This window comes from Equus przewalskii, chromosome 14 (assembly GCF_037783145.1).
Source record: "Equus przewalskii isolate Varuska chromosome 14, EquPr2, whole genome shotgun sequence".
NCBI lineage: Eukaryota > Metazoa > Chordata > Mammalia > Perissodactyla > Equidae > Equus > Equus przewalskii.
Window position 1 is genome coordinate 19,030,099 of NC_091844.1, and position 17,418 is coordinate 19,047,516.

The following is a 17,418-nucleotide window of genomic DNA, read 5'->3' on the forward strand; positions in this document are numbered from 1 at the left end:
TTTTGGCCGCTGTATTTGGGGGTCCTTATCACAGAAGCTTAATCTGTACCCTGATTCATTCAATACAGGAGGTGATAAGCCCTGAACTGGATACCTGGCCTGCTGACACTGATATATATCTGACCAGAAGCCTTAGTCCCACGTTGAGGACTTCATATATTCAGCTGACCCAGTGTCTGCCCAGTCCACAAGCCTAGGTATTGCCAGCCAACCAGCAACATTCGGAGACTTTGTTTTCCTAATAGGGGACAGATGGTCTTTGGCTTTGAAAGATTAACCCCAGCTGTCCTCTCCAATCTTATCACTGAGCCTTGACTCTGTGCTAGGTATTTGGTCCCTGCTTGGCAGTAAAAGTTTTCCTGTTAATGCTCAATATTTGGTCTCTAATAGTTTTTGTGTTTCCCTTATCAAAGTTAGGCACAGAGAATCCAGGAAGGCCTTCAGCCATCATTATAAACTCGGCCATCCAGAGAGAAAGCATTCCTGCGCAAAAGACAAAGGACCAAAGAGTTGTTCTCAAATTTTAGTTGCATTGAAATCTTCTGGGGGGGTTTATTTAAAATTCATATTCCCAGGCTTTACCTCAAGGAATTCTGTCTCAGTAGGTCTGGTGTGCGATCAGGGAATCCACATTTTGAACGTGCAGCATAGTGAATTCTCATGCAGGTGTTCTGTGGCCCACACTCTGAGAAACTCTGGTTTTTATAGTCTTCATAAAGACTATGTTATTAGCTGCAAACTATACATCAGGAAAAGCACTGAATCTCTCTTAATTGATTGCTTAGATGCCTGATCAAATTTCTAGAGAGTCAATGGTAATGCTAAGAGTGTAAGTTCGGATAATGAGGAGACTGAAGATTTGTAATGTCACATATTGACTAAGCCATTATTAGAGACAGGGAACACAGCCTTGTAGAGAAGGGTGAATTCAATCTCAGATAAATTGGGTTTGAAGAGTTGTCAGCATATCCAAATGGAAGTACATCCAAAATGGCTGAAGTGATGGGAATGGAAAATTCATATTATTAGACAATTCTCCCCAAAGCTTTGATACCCCATAGCAATGATGGCAGTGAGCGCTCATACATGTATTAGCTTCAGCAGATTGTTAAACCGGTCCACTTCTTGTCCAAGAACGGTGGTCAGCGAGTTGAGGCGTCCTTGAGGATCCTTGACGAAAAGGCTCTCAGAAGCACTCTCCATTTCTAGTTTTTCTGAAACACACACAGCTGATTCCTCAGATCAATTATCATTGATTTCTGTCCTCATAACATTGCTATTGTAATGCACTTATCTTAACCTTTCTTAAAGCCAACTTCTCTCCCGTCTGGGTCAAGGCTGAATGGGGGTCAGGCCATGCAGACGTCAGTGGCAAATGCTAGCCGGACAAGCAACTACTGGGGAGACAAAGGGCATCCCTGAGACCAGAGGTGCCAGGGACTCTGAGTCTTCTCCTCTGCCATGCAAGTATGTAAGCCTCACTTTTCCCTGCACACCTGCTTAGCATCTCGAAGATGAGGGGTTAGGGGTGGGAGATTGAGAGATGGGAGAGACTTGGCATTTGTTCCAAGTTACTGAGCATTACTCAGAGGGTCTGACTGAATTATTAAACAGGCCCGTGGTTCAATCTGGATCAAAAACTTCACTCTTCTTTTTTCCTACAGTCCAGCAAATGGAGGCTCATATAAGCTATAAAAAATGAAGGAACTGCATTTTCCTTGCATATCTGAGCAAAGCGTGAGCGAACGAATGGCTCTGAAATACATATACCAAACGCTTCTTGACCACTCACATTTCGGCTGCTGTCGAAGAGTCACACAGCAGTGGGAGTTAGTCCAGTCTCTTGTCCATCCACAGTGCTGCGCTCCCTGTCCCTGGTCTTCTCTCACTCCCTCAGGGCCATCCCAAACCCTCAGTTCTCTCATTGAGCCATTGTGTCCCTGTCCCCTCAGTCTCAGCAGATGGCATCGCTGATCATTTCACAGTGAAAGTATCAGCTTTATGAAACTTAGAGAGGACAACCTCCCAGGTGTCAATGGAACTCTAAGAAACAAGTACCTTGTCTCTCCAGCCAGCCAGCTGTCTTCATCTCTTTTCCACCTACCCCTCCATCTTAGTTTTATTAAAAATTGCTTCCTAAAATAACTCAGTTTGCTTCAACATCAATGGAACTTTCTATGCAAGTAGACATTCTTTTGAGGGCCTGTTTTAAGAGGCAGATAACTGGCTTCTGAGGTCCCACAGCCCCCTTTCTTCTGGGGGCCTTAAGAGTATTGGCAAGACTCAGTCTGTGATACTGTGATGTAATAAATATATATTTTGGTCTTTGTCCCTGGCTCCTGGCCAGAGCTCCTAAAACCCTTGTAATTTCCTAAGTGATAAGAGTGATAGGAGCATCATTTTTTATAATACTTGGTTTTTTACCCAGGCTCCTAAAATAGCTCCTGAGAAATGAAGGTGAAAGGAGTGTCTTTTGTTATTCAAAATAAGCCTTTGACCACAGCTGAGATTATGTTAATGAGGTGAATTTTGGAAAGCTCCTAAGGATGGGGGCTGGTTGTCAGGGGAACCAACCAGGTGATAAGAGGGTTGGAACTTTCAGCTCTACCTGTGACCTCCCGGGCAGGGAGAGAGGCTGGAGGTTGAGTTAACCATTAATGGCCAATGATTTCTCAGTCATGTGGGTAAACACCCTAAAGGAAGGGGTTTGGAGAGACTCTGGGTTGGTGAATGGATCCACCTGGAGGGTGCCTGGAGGGTGGTGCACGCTGACTCCACGGGACAGAAGCCCCTGCACTAGGGACTCTTCTGGACCTGGCCCTATGTTCCTCTTCATTTGGCTGTTTATCTTCATCCTTTATTATATCCTTTAAAATAAACTGGTAAATCTAAATAGCTGTTTCCCTGAGTTCTGTGAGCTGCTCCAGCAAATTACTGAACCCGAGAAGCGGGTAGTGGGAACCCTCAATTTAGAGCTGGTCTTCAGAAGAGCACATCACAACCCGAGACTTGTGATTGGCATCTGAAGGGGGGGGGGCAGTCTTGTGGGACTGAGCCCTTAATCTGTGGGGTCTGTGCTAGCTCTGAATAGTTAGTGTCATAATTGAATTGTAGAACACCCAGCGGGTGTCCAGAGAGTTGGAGAATTGCTTAATGTGATGGAAAACACACATTTGGCGTCACAAGTGTTGTGCATAGAGAGAGAAACAGTTTAGTTTCACAATAGACTGAGAAATCTAAATCTAAGTCACTTTAAGAAAAGTGTGAAAGTAGATCTCTGTGATAATTCAGGAAGATTCCCCAGAAAACAAGGTGAAATTAATTTAGCTATTTCTCGTAAATGGAGAAAAAAATGAAATGGATTTTAGAGCAGGACTGTGTAACAGCACATCTAATGGTGATGAAAATGTTGTCTGTGGTGTTCACTTGAAATGTGGCTGGTGCAGTTGAGGAAATGAATTTTAAATTTTATTTAAATCTAAGTTTAAGTAGTCACATGTGGCTGGTGGCTACTGTCTTGGCCAGCACAGGTCTAGAGTCAATAGGAAGCTCAGGAAAAAGTCTGGTTAAAGTTACACTGGGCTGGAAATCAACTTGCTTCTAATGCTTCTGGCAGTTGAGCCGTGGAGGTGCTGTAGCTTCTAGTCTATAAATGGAGAGCTCCACATAAGAGCTCTCTATGTAAAGAAAAGTCTACATAATAAGCAAATTTGGACACCTGCTTGTCACTCAGCTCTCTGAGCTTATTCCTAAAAGTCTCGTTATATACAGATGCCAAGAATTATTTATTACCTGGAACTCTGGTCTGGACAGAAGAAACAAGTTCTTGGACAATTTCATCATTGCTTTTCCCCTCTCCACCAGAAGACGACCTTGGCTGAACCTCAAGTATGGTGTTGATTAAAGTGTTGGTCTCTTTGTACTGTAACGGTGGGAAGAGACAGAACAGTGAAGACTCAGATTCTCAGAAAATAATTTGCAGCACATATGGTTTACTTATAGAAATCATGCTAGTTGTCAAAAACAAGGACATTATATTTTTTATGTTAAAGATAGAGTTGGTAAAATTTGCTCATTGGAAATGCACAGTACATAGTTGTCAGTGTTATATTTAAAATTTTTTGGTTGAACAACAATGTGAATGTACTTAATCAGCTGTGTACTTAACTGTATACCAATCAACTGTATACTTAAAAATGATTAGAATGGTAAATTTTGTGTTACATATATTTTACCACAATGAAAAATAGTCAGGGCCAGCCTGGTGGCGCAGCAGGGTTAAGTTTGCACGCTCCGCTTGGTGGCCCGGGATTCCCAGGTTCGGATCCCGGGTGTGGACCTACCTACTGTCCCATGCTGTGGCAGGTGTCCCACATATAGAGTAGAGGACTATGGGCACAGATGTTATCTCAGGGCCAATCTTCCTCAGCAAAAAGAGGAGGATTGGCAGTGGATGTTAGCTCAGGGCTAATCTACTTAAAAAAAAAAAGGCCAAAAATTTTTTAGCTAGCCATTTAAAAGGCAGTTATAAAGATGAGGAAAAGATAATGAGAATGCGGTTTTAGAACATACTTTTATTTAAATAACATATTTCTTAATTAGAAAAAATATGGATTATAGAAAATTTAGCAAAGAGAAAAGTATAAAGAAAAAATATTCATGATCCTGCTTTCCAGAGATATAACTTTAGTTTTCATCCACTTGGATGTTTTCTGTGTATATGTGCATGTAGTTTGAAAAAAAATTGAGACCATACAATTTATGTAGTATTCATTCTGTTTCAGTTTAATGAACATCTTCTCATATCACTGAAAAATCTCCATAAAACATGTTTTAAGTGATTGTGGGGCACTAGGCGATGTGAATGCACCATAATGGATATAGTTGTTTATCTGCTTTTTTGAACATTTCTAGTTTTTAGATTTTATAGATGTCTGTGAAGAGACTATCTGTATATGAATTTCACCCACTATCTTTGAAATTCTTTAAATGATATATTATCAAAGGAATATTTTAAAACTGAGTATTACTACATTGATTTCTGAAAACATTGTGTCAATTTACATCCCAAACAATAGTGTATCAGACGACCTGTCTTTCTGTATCTTTGTAAGAGTTGATATCATTCCTTAAGAAATCTTTTCAAATTTAATAGGTAAAAATAGTTTCTCATTGTCCTGCACTTTGAGGATTAACAGAGTTAGACACTTTAAAACTGTCTTCACGGGGCTGGCCCCGTGGCGGAGTGGTTAAGTTCGCGCGCTCTGCTGCAGGCAGCCCAGTGTTTCGTCGGTTCGAATCCTGGGCGCGGACACGGCACTGCTCATCAAACCACGCTGAGGCAGCGTCCCACATGCCACAACTAGAAGGACCCACAACGAAGAATATACAACTATGTACTGGGGGGCTTTTGGGAGAAAAAGGAAAAAAATAAAATCTTTAAAAAAAAACAAAAAACTGTCTTCATTGGCCATCTGTATTACATCTTTATAAGTTATTCATGTACTTTACATGTTTTTGTATTTTTTATTATGGATGTGTAGGAGATAATTCTATAATAAGGATAGTTTTTTCCCTCATTTTTTTGTGGTAAAATACACATAAAATTTGCCATCTTAACTATTTTTAAGTGTATAGTTCAGTGGTTTTAAAAACACCAATAGGGGCCGGCCCGGTGGTGCAGTGGTTAAGTTCGTACGTTCTGCTTCTCGGCTGCCCAGGGTTCGCCCAGGTTCGGACATGGCACCGCTTGGCACGCCATGCTGTGGTAGGCGTCCCACATATAAAGTAGAGGAAGATGGGCACAGATGTGAGCTCAGGGCCAGTCTTCCTCAGCAGAAAAGAGGAGGACTGGCAGCAGTTAGCTCAGGGCTAATCTTCCTCAAAAAAACCCCCCCAAAACAAAAAAAACACACCAATAATATTGTGCAGCCATCACCACCATCCATCTCCATAACTCTTTTCGTCTTGTAAGACTGAAACTCTATACCCATTAAACAATAACTCCTCATTTTCCCCTCTCCCCAGCCCCTGGCAACCAGCATTGTTCTTTCTGTCTCTATGATTTTGACCACTCTACCTCATGTAAGAGGAATTATACAGTATTTGTCTTTATGTGGCTGGCTTATTTCACTTAGCATCATATCCTCAAGGTTCATCTATGTTGTAGCGTATTGCAGAATTTCCTTCCTTTTTAAGGCTGAATAATATTCCATTGTATGTACACACCATTTTTTGCTTATCCATTTATCCATTGGTGGACACTTGGGTTGCTTCTGTGTTTTAGCTATTGTGAATAATGTTGCTATGAACTTGGGTATACAAATATCTGCTCTTGTCCCAGCTTTCAGTTCTTTTGGGTATGCACCCAGAATTGGAATTGCTGGATCATATGGTAATTCTACTTTTGTTTTTGAGGAACTGTCATACTGTTTTCCACACTGGCTGTACCATTTTACATTCCTACCAACAGTGCACAGGGTCCCAATTTCTCCATATCCTTGCCAACATTTGTTTTTTCCTGTTATTTTGATAGTAGTCATCTTAATGGCTATGATGTAGAGTCTCACTGTAGTTTTGATTTGTATTTCTGAAATGACTAGTGATGTTGAGCATCTTTTCATGTGCTTATTGGCCATTTGTATTTCTTCTTTGCAGAAATGTCTATTTAATTCCTTTGCCCATTTTTGAATCGGGTTGTTCTTTTGTTGAATTTTAGGAGTTCTCTATATATTCTGGGTATTAATCTCTTATCAGGTATATGATTTGAAAATATTCTGTGGGTTCCCTTTTTATTCTGTTGATAGTGCCTTTGATGCACAAAATTTTAAAATTTTTACCAAGTCCAATTTGTCTATTTTTTCTTTTGTTACCTGTGCCTTTGGTGTCATATCCAAGAAATCATTGCCAAATCCAATATTGTAAAGCTTTTGTCCTATGTTTTCTTCTGAGTTTTATTGTTTTGCTCTTACATTTATGTCTTTGATCCATTTTGAGTTAATTTTTGTATTTGGTGTCAGGTAAGGGTTCAACTTCATTCTTTTGCATATGGATATACAGTTTTCCCAGCACCATTTGTTGAGAAGACTGTCCTTTCCCCATTGAATGGTCTTGGCACCCTTGTCAAAAATTATCTGACCATATAGGTGAGAGTTTATCTCTGGACTCTCTATTCTGTTCCATCACTCTGTGTGTCTGTCTCTAGGCCAGTGCCACATGGCTTTGATTACTATAGTTTTATTGATTTCTAACTTTATCCCATTATGCTTGGAGAAGATACTTTGCATAATATCCATCTTTTTAAAGCTATTGATACTTTATTTGTGGTCTAACATGTGATCAATCCTGGAAAATGTCCTATGTGTGGATAGTTAACTTTTTCTTGGTTTTGTTTTTATTTTGGTTTCAAATGTTTTGCTTTGTCATTTGTCTTTTAATTTTCTATGATTTTGATATAGTCACATCTATTGTCTCTTTCTAATGTGATTTATTTTTTGATTGCTTTTTTATGCTTAGAAATTCCTATTCTAAGGTCAGTTAAATATTCTCAATGTTTCTAGATTTTTCTTCTATTCAGAAACATAGTATTGTGCTCATGTATATTTGTTGTAACCTCTTAGAAGTTTCCTTTATATAGCTCTCACACAGGTCTTGTGAGGGTAATTCTTTTGGTGTTTCATGTTTAGATGCCTGTGTGAAATTGTGTATCTAGAATGGGTGGTGGGATGTTCCATGGTATTGTCTAGGGCCCTCCAGATCTATCCCTCTCCAATCTCTAGTCCTTGGCTTTGAAACCCAGTCACAACACTCATCATGCACTTACCTGTGAGAGGAGCTCAGAACCTGGAATTTTAGATCTTGATTGTTAAAATTATATATTACATGATAGACAGTCTTTCAGACATTACATTTGACATAGTCATTATATCTTAAAGACATATATGAAATTATTTATCTAATGCTATGGTTAAATAGTTTGATTTTCTTGCTCAGTGCCAATCACTTAATATTATGACTTTTCCATTTTAGTTCTTGACTTCTTGGTTGGATGGAAGAGTCTTGAAACATTTAGTGCAGCCAGCCTGCTGTTACTTCCTATGATAATAACTGAGTTAGAGACTTCTAGTGAGCACCCATTCCCAGTTCTCCTCTCCTTTAGGGCATAGCAAAGATTATTGTTTCTTATACCCTTGCAGGTAGGTGGGTCACATGACTATTCTGGCCAATGAAATGTGAGCTGAAGTGATGGTGGACTGTGTAGACTGAGGCAGTGGAAAAGCCTATGCGTAATTCTCTAGTCTCTCTCCTGCCGTGCTTCAGTGAATGAAGGGGCCATTTGTTCTAGTTAATGCAGCTACAATATAAGTGCTTCTGCTAGATTAAGTCCCTGAGTGATTGTGTGGAGCAGAGCCCCTCTATCAACCTACCAACACAACTGTTGAATTAAGCCATTGGGATTTGAATAATTTTCTTGCTGCAACATAAGTGAGTCCATTCTGACTAATATGGTGGCCCAGCCATACCTTTTTTGGAGGAGGCTGGGGATGGAGTGGGCTAGATGCCACCGTGACCTTCTTCTTATTATTGTAGCTCCAAACTTGTGCCAGAATATGTCCAGGCATAGCTTCACTTTTTTTTTCTTTTCAGCATAGCAAAAAATTGTTGCTCTTGTTTCTTCTTGTTTTGTTGAATCTCTTTGCACTATCTTCCATATCTATTAACATCTCTCACCATTTTCTGTTTTCGGACATTTTAATCTCCATTCTGGGAAGCTTATTAAGTTTGCTCCCTACACCACATGTGTGATAATCTGTATACCAGTTCTGGTCTTTAAGCCTCCAAAGTAGTTTTTAATTCTGTAGTAGTAATTAATTCCAAAGTAATTTTTAATCCATGGTATTTTTTGTTTCTTTGAAATATTTCATTCTCACACATCTCAGAGCATCTTTTGTATAAACATGTCAGCCTGTTCTCAAGTTCTGGCTTTTTCTTTCATACAGGCTGGGTCTTATGACAGGTCTGGTTTCTGCAGCAGTTGATTTGCAGAGGGTAAGTCTGCATCTTCTGGATGGTTTTCTGTCCTTTATTCTTCAGTATGTTGGGTTTTTTTTCCCTATTTACTCAGCTTCTGTTAGTGTTTTCTTTCCATTTACTCAGCTTCTAATGAAAAAACAGATAATAGATCTTTGTTTGCCCACAGACAGTTTATGTAGATGGCCCTTGACTTATGCTCATTGTTTTCTTGGCAGGCAAATTTCTTCCTTGTATCTCCAACTGATGTGCACAGGTCAAGGTCCAATTTTCTTTACTAGTTTCTAGTAAGCATCTATGTAAGTGTAGTTTGCTGGGCTAAGGAAGGAATCATTTATATCTTTTTTTTTGGCGAGGAAGATTGGCCCTGAGCTAACATCTGTTGCTAATCTTCCTCTGTTTTGTACTGTAATGTATTTTGTATGTGGGACGCCACTTCAGCATGGTATGATGAGTGGTGCAGGTCCATGCCCAGGATGCAAACCAGCGAACCCTGGGCCACCAAAGTGGAGCGCATGAACTTCACCACCATGCCACCGGCTGGCTCCTATCTTTTGTGTAAAGACTCTAGTGATGGCACAAGGCAGAATTATCTAACCTAAACCAGTTAAAGCAAAGAAAGTGTTGGCTGTATGTTGGCTCATATAGCTGGGAAGAAGAGACCACAACTCGCATGGTTCTCAGGCATGAATGGATCTAATGCTCTCTGTCCTGTACATGCTTGGTTAGTTCTCTCATTCTTTCCCTATGGCAGATGAGCTTCTTCTCTGTGATGAGGGGGATGTGTGGAGGTATGAGAGATAAGGCCACAGACAGCTGCAGATGTATAGTCTCCCAGCCAGTGATTCCAGAGGCAAGAGAAAGCCCTTCTCCAGTCCCAGCATCTGTGTATACTATCTCAGGAAATGACTCTCATTCACCTAGCATGGGCCATGTGCCTACTCCCTGGACCAATTCAAGTGGCTAGGTGATGGAGTGCTGCCTTTGGCCAGGCCTGAGTCGCATGCCCACCTCTGTGAAGGTAAGGGGGTGGTTGGAAGTCTTACCAGCATTTCATGGAATGAGGAAGGGGCAGTTGTTCCAAAGGGAAGAGGTGGGAGTAGGGCATATGCTATCCCAGAGAAATGGAAGAAGGAAGGCTGGACAGAAAAACATACCACGCTGCTCACTACATGCCTGCCAACTCATTCTCAGTCATTCTGAACCAATGGAAAACACAAAAAACTACACTCCCAGGTACACACTGCCGAGAATGTGACCTCTGCCAACAGTGCTGCATTTCTCATGGGATGCAGCAAGTCTTAGCACATCCACACTCCCTTTTCCCTTCTCTCACCACCCCCAGCACATCCCCCCAGCTCAAAGCCAACAGTCAGACATGAGTGAATATTATCACTAGGTTTGGTCACCTCTTTTTCCTCCTGAGAGTAGAATAATGAAAACCAAGCTATGTTATTATAACTCCTTGCTGAATAGCAAAGCAATTTTAATGGCAGAGAATATGACATAAGGTGTCAGAGCATTGACCTATTGGCTCTTTCTCTGGAAGTTACACTGTTGTTTGGCAAGGATTCCTTGATATCTAGGCAGACTTTACCCTCTAACACTTGTAGGGGCAAAACTTAAGTTGAAAAGGAAGATGATTCCCTTCAGCCTCGTGAGGCCAACCTAGTCCCCAACCTTTAGAGTATTCCAGGGCCTCCAGGGACATACCTCATTCCATGGCTTTGGGTCACTCACAGATGCTTGACCATGGCAGATGATGAAACTGGAAGGGCATGAAGTGCATGGTCATGGGGAGCCTTGAGTGCCATGCTGAGGAGCTTGGACTGCCCTAGGGTAAGAGTGCAGCCTCAGAAGGTCTTAGAGGAGTAAAATTATCCAGTTGCTCTTTGGACCCACTGCTGTGGTCTGGTATTGTGACCTTGAACCACGCTTTTAAAGAACGTTGTCTTAATTCATCTGCCTTGTATATTTGTTATTGCACTTTTATAACCTAATCATCTGTGAATCCATAAACCTTTGTGTAATATGATACAAATATGCCAGCATGGAGGGAGAAAGGCAAAAGAGAAAGAACTCTCTGGATTATCATCCATATTCCTATGTTAACGGTGGAGTAGCATGTAGATTATGGACTAGGCAGAAGGCTGGGGGATGGAGGTAGGTGGCCAGTGACAGGAAAATGCATGGCAATCCTGGGATTCTGTGAAGGATCCGGAGGGGACAGGCTAAATTGGAACCAAATGCTGAAGTTGAGGTGAAACATTCATTTTATTTGTTTATTTAAAAATATTATAATTTACAGAGCCAGTGAGGTGAATATTGATGCTTAAAATTTATATACATAACATGAATATGTATTTTAAGTTGACAGGTCACATACCTGGAAAACTAGGTTGGCATTTTCATGCATTCCAAATATTTCTGGGTCATCTATCAAAGGCAGATTTTCAATGTAGTCCTTAAACTCTTGTAGGCTGTCAGCCAAGGGTGAAAAATAGATGCCTGTTATTGAAAACACAGAAGGCAAATATGTCTCAAATAGACTAGCTTTGTGCCGCCAAGGTTGGTACTTCTCTGCCTGGTTCCGATGGTCGCTACAATCACTGCCTCCCCAGAAAAGGGATTGTTCTTCCCATCCTCCTTGCTGTCACTGCTGTGTCTAGTTTCTTTACCTTGAGACTTTGAGCATCTGATTAGTGTCCTACCCTTTTCAGGGTGTCTCCTCCAGAACATCTCAAGACTCTGAGAATCCAGGGATGTGCTGCTGAAAGGTGTGCCTTGTTAAGGGCTCCAGCTTTATACCACTTTGCAAACACATTTAGGCAGGATACAACCAACTTTAAAGCAGAAATAACTCAAAGTGGTTACTGCACAATATATCTCTTTGTGTTCTTACTACCAGACCCGCTTTAGGGGTCAAGCATGGGGATGGGGTGGGCGTGGGGACTGGGTTTTGAGGAATGGACACAGAGAGCTCCTGGATGGAAAACTGAGAGATGCTGTCAACAACTCCTTGGAAAAAACATTTTCCTTAATACTGAAATGTCATTCACCTGATTCAGAATACTTATAATCCACTTCTAATGTTTCAGGAGAAAAAAATCTTTTCAAGACAGTCCGAAGGCATCTTTGATCCCAGGTGTCTGTAACTCTGCCACCATATGTAATTTCACCTGAAAAGGAGTTTGCATTTGAAAACATATTATTGTTTGTTCTTATTGAAATGCATACCCAAATTCTAATAGGTTTATTTATATACTAATTTTTTGGTACTGGAAGTGGAAATACCACATTGGAGTTTCCTTTTACTACCCCCCAAAATGAGAGTAAAAGTCAATGTTTACAAAGTAGATATAAAACTAGTATACATAACCTACCCTAATTATTTTGCTTTTCTCAAATAACCAAAACTAAAGCCACTGAGCTCTATTTACATGTTTCTTCCTTCTTTCTGTGTTTTGCTTCAAAATAATGATTTTGGGTCTTTTCCCATCATTGACTGCAATATTCTAAAACATACACACTTTCCATGAAACACAGCTTCTTTTTGAGGCCAGTGAGTAAAATGGAACCAAAACATTTACATCAAGGCTTCCAAACGCTGTACATACCTTGTAAATTGTTACTATTAAGCTAAGGAGGAAAGAGATCCAGGGTGAAAGACACAACTTGCCTGACAGAAATTATGTCATGGGGAATTAAAAAATATTGGTATCTCCTCTCTCTTTCCACAGAAAAGCTACTTTCAGCATACTCCATTGTCATCCCAAAATTACAAGTAGGAATGCTATCTATTCTGCATTGGAATGGTATCTATTGCTGATATAATTCCTTGGAAAAATTCCAGATCCATTGCTACAATTCATTATTCACCACTGTAGTGTTCCTGGAAGGATTTTACCTATGATTCTACATTGTCAACTTCTGAATCCTTTAACTATTCATCCATTTTCATCTCCATCTCTTCCTTTATGTCCGGAAGAAATTTTTTTCATTCTATTTCAAGCTGAGATGGTTGGTTGAGAGAAAGTTATTTCAGTCTTTGGAGCCTCAATAATATATTTCTTCTAAGATAGCAATGTCCTTACCTGCACCTCCCATAGGGACACCTATCTTCCCTCTCCTCTGGTCAGTCTCTTTGGATCAGCCACTCAGGGAGAGTGAAGGGGAAGTGGATACTAGGCTGATGGTCAAGCAGCTGAATCTCTTTATTATCAATTCTAAGAGGGAGGGAAGAGATGTTGCTGTGCTTTCCTGGGAATATGCTTCAGTCACCCTCCATGAAGTCTTGGAATGCAAAGTGGGGTTAAATCTTTGGGGTAGGTCCATTTAGCCTGGGCCTAACTTGAAGCTCCTCTTGGCTCTTTGGGGCTGGATGGGAATGTAAAGCTCAGGTTCTCCGATTGCATGATGGTGTCTGGGAATGAGGATGGCCAGGAAAACTCATACTCCAGTAGTTAGTCAGTGGTGAGAGGAAAGAGTTACCCTAAAGTATATTGTTCTAAAGAAAAGTTTCAAACCAAAATATCTGCATTTTGAGAAGCAGTAAAAAATATTTTCCTTACAAATCATCAGACTTAGTGCTTCTCCATCTAGATTTTTATCCTTCTTTTTGATCAGACTGAATAAACAAGGAGAGCTCCCATTTGACTCAGGGGAGAGGACTCACTTTTAGGCAGGAGTCTTCTGGGTTTGATCTTCCCAGAAGGGGGTCCTTGGGAGAAGGGTGTCCAGAATACATGCCCACCACCTGTCCTGGCCACCACATCACAGTTCCTGGGGGTCTCAGTGCAGATCCACTTGTGGTGGCTTCCCCTTCTCTTTTTCTCCTCTCCCCACAGGCTGGCTCAGGCATGGCCCAATATAAAGTGGATAGGCCTTAGGTTTAACTTTGCCCATGCCCACTTTGAGCTCAGATCTGTCTTCCAGACTTATGCATTGCTGTAGCTCACGCTATAAAGTTATAAAACTCCCCTGCGACCTCAAATACCCTCCCATATTTAAAGCCTCCTCAGTATTTCTCTGTTTATTCTCCCTTCTTCTAGTCTCCCCCTGATGTTGCTATATCCTCTTGTTCAGTCCTTCATCTTGCTTTTATTATAGCTTTATAAATTATTGCATCTCTTCCCAGCCTCAAAGACTGTAATTGTCAACTACTGCTTACAAGGTAGGGCCAATTTATTAACAACACACACAGGCCTTCCGGGACGTGCTCCCAGCTTACCTTTTTAAGTTTTGTTGAAGATAAAGCTCCCCTCTATACACATCTCCTCTTCATGCTATGTTCCAGCCCTACGGAACTACTCACGATGTCTACAGTCAGGCCACACCTCGACACGGCTGGGCTTTTAGCATCTCTGTTCTCTCTGCCCAGTGTGCTCTCTGGCCTCTTCTCCCTGGTGAGCCCAGCTGACTCAGCACCCATCTCAACCTGTGCCTCCTCAGTGGAGCTTTCCCAGATTCCTCCAGATGGTGTTACTTGCTCCTCCTGAATTCCCACAGCACTGTGCATACACTTCTATTTTGGCAGTTATAATGACATATTATAGTTTATTCATTATCTCTGCTCTTTACACCATGAGTTTTTGGTAGGCAGGGACAATGTTATTTTTGTATTTCCAGCATCTATCATAGTAGTACTAATAAGTATTTTCTGCTTTAACCCATAAATGACTACCCAAAATCATACCATTAGAAAATATCATCACCTGGATAAAGCATTGCCTTTTTTCTCCTATTCTTTGTCTTTAAAAAAAACAGCTTTAATGAGCTATGATTTAAAAATCATAAAATTCACATAAAATTTACATGTATAATTCAGTAGTTTTTAATTTATGAAATTGTGCGATCATCACCACAATCTAATTTTAGAACATTTCTATCATCCCCCAAAAGAAATCTTGTGCCCATTTGCAGCCACTCCCAATTTCTACCCCCTGTTCCATGCAATCACCAATCTACTTTCTGTTTGTATAGATTTGCTTTTTCTAGAAATTTCATATAAATGGAATCATACAACATATGGTATTTTGTGTCTAGCTTCTTTTACTTAGCATAAAGTTTTTGAGGTTTATCCATGTTGTAGCATGTAACAGTACGGTATTCCTTTTTATGGCTGAATAATATTTCATTGTATGGATATACCACATTTTATTTATCCGTTCACCAGCTGATGGAAAGTCAGGTAAACTTTTTGGCTATTATGAATAATGTTGTTATGAACATTTGTGTGCAAGTTTTTGTGTGGATGTGTGTTTTCATTTTTCCTGGGTATATACCTGGAAGTGAAATTTCTGGTCTTATGGTAAGTCTATAAAAATTTTCCAAAGCAGCAGCACCATTTTACATTGCAAAGCACGAGGGTTCCAATTTCTCCACATCCTTGTTACTATCGACTCTTGTTACTATCTTTTTTATTGTAGCCATCCTAGTGAGTGTGAAGTAGTATCTCATTATGGCTTTAATTTTAATTTTCGTGATGACTAATTGAGCATCTTTTCATGTGCTTACTGGGCATTTGTATGTCTTCTTTAGTGAAATGTCTATTCAAATCTTTTGTCCATTTTTAATTGGATTATTTTTCTTCTTCATGTTGAGTTGTAAGAGTTTTTATATACTTTGTATGCAAGTGCCTTATTGATATATGATTTGCAAATATTTTCTCAGTCTGTGGCTTGGCTTTTTACTTTCTTGATGGTGATTGTTGAAGTATAAAAGTTTTAAATGTTAATGAAGTCCAATTTATTACTTTTTCTTTTATTGCTTGTGCTTATTGCGTCATATCAAAGAAGTCATTGCCTAACCCAAGGTCATGAAGATTTACTTCTATGATTTCTTCTAAGAGTTTTATAGTTTTAGCTCTTACATTTAGATATATCACTCATTTTGAATTAATTTTTGTGCATGGTGTGAGATAAGGATCCAAATTCATCCTTTGCAGATGGATATCCAATTGTTCCAGCATCATTTGTTGAAAAGATTATTCTTCTCCCATTGAATTGTCCTTGCATCTTTGTTGAAAATCAATTGATCGTAATATAAGGGCTTATTTCTGGATTGTCAATTCTGTTCCATTGATTTATACATCTATTATTATGGAAATACCACATTGTCTTAATTATTATAGCTTTGTGTAAGTTTTGAAATTGGGAAATTTAATTCTTCTAATTTTGTTCTTTTTTCCCCTCAAGATTGTTTTTTCTGTTTGGGGCCCTTTGTATTTCCATACACATTTTATGGTCAGCTTGCCAATTTCTGCAACAATGCCAGCTGGAATTTTGATAGGGACTGTGTTAAATCTATAGATCAGTCTGGGCATATTGTCATTTTAACAATATTGTGTCTCTCAATCCACGAGCATGTCATGTCTCTCCATTTATTTAGATCATCTTTATTTTTTTCAGCAATGCTTTGCAGTTTTCAGTGCACGTCTGCACTTCTTTTGTTAAATTTGTTCCTAAGTAGTTTATTCTCTTTGATGTTATTGTGAATGAAATTTAAAAAATATTTTCTAATTGTTCATTGCCAATGTAGATAAATGAAGTTAATTTTTGTGTTTTGATCTTATATCCCACAACATTGTTGAACTTGTTTGTTACTTCTAGTTATTATTATTTTTTTGTGAATTCCTCAGGATTTTCTATATACAAGCTCATGTCCTCTGCAAATAAAGACAAGTTCACTTCTTCAGTTCTAATCTGGACACATTTTATTTCTTTTCCTTGTCTAATTCCCCTGGCTATAACATGCAGTACAATGTTGAATAGAAGTAGTGAGAGCAGATCCATCTTTGTCTTGTTCCTTTCTATCCTTTTAAAAACACAATTGGTTCCACAGCAGTAGAGATTGAGGTAACCTGAAAGGTGAAGGGTTAGGAGTGGGGGAAGGGAGAGAAAAACTAGGCAGTAGTAAACTCAGGGTAAGTAGAGGGTGCCAGAGAACAATTCTGTCAACAGCACCATTTTGTTAAGCACTCTTGGCCCCACACCAGTGGCTAGAGGCACGAGTATAATTCCGGATTCCAGGCCCACCCTTCCTGGTCCACCCTGGGGACCGGTCCTCATCCATTTTCACTGTTGTTTCGCTGCCCTCTGCTCAAATGTGTTTCAAGTTTTCATTTGCCTTTCAACGTTCTAGATCACCTGATACCTCTCTGCTGTTCCCCATTTCCCTTACTCACCAAGGAAAACCATCCATTCCCATTCTGCCCTTTTTCAGAGGTCTCTCCTTCCCCCATTTCCCAGTGCAAATCTCTTCTTTGTTACCTGGGCCTACGTGGTCAAAGTTTGATCTAATTTTGGTAGTAAGAGCCCACGTGGCCACAGTTAATATTTGCTAAATATTGTAATTCCTGAAATATTTTTTCCTTTTTCACAAGTACAC

The 17,418-nt window shown here is 39.9% G+C and overlaps 1 protein-coding gene across 4 annotated transcripts in view; it reads right to left on the reverse strand.

The window, feature by feature from the left end:
* DNAH6 (dynein axonemal heavy chain 6) overlaps nucleotides 1-17,418 on the reverse strand; it is a 257,763-nt gene that overhangs the window by 12,398 nt on the left and 227,947 nt on the right. For 2 of the 4 annotated variants that reach the window (XM_070573711.1, XM_070573712.1), the window contains exons 69-72: nucleotides 12,090-12,209; nucleotides 11,417-11,538; nucleotides 3,793-3,922; nucleotides 1,087-1,214 (exon numbers count right to left, since the gene is read on the reverse strand). In XM_070573711.1, the coding sequence (XP_070429812.1) occupies nucleotides 1,087-1,214; nucleotides 3,793-3,922; nucleotides 11,417-11,538; nucleotides 12,090-12,209 (500 nt within the window). Of the gene's footprint in view, nucleotides 1-1,086; nucleotides 1,215-3,792; nucleotides 3,923-11,416; nucleotides 11,539-12,089; nucleotides 12,210-16,507; nucleotides 16,892-17,418 lie in introns of those variants that run through there. The other 2 variants (XM_070573714.1, XM_070573713.1) reach the window with 2 other exon arrangements.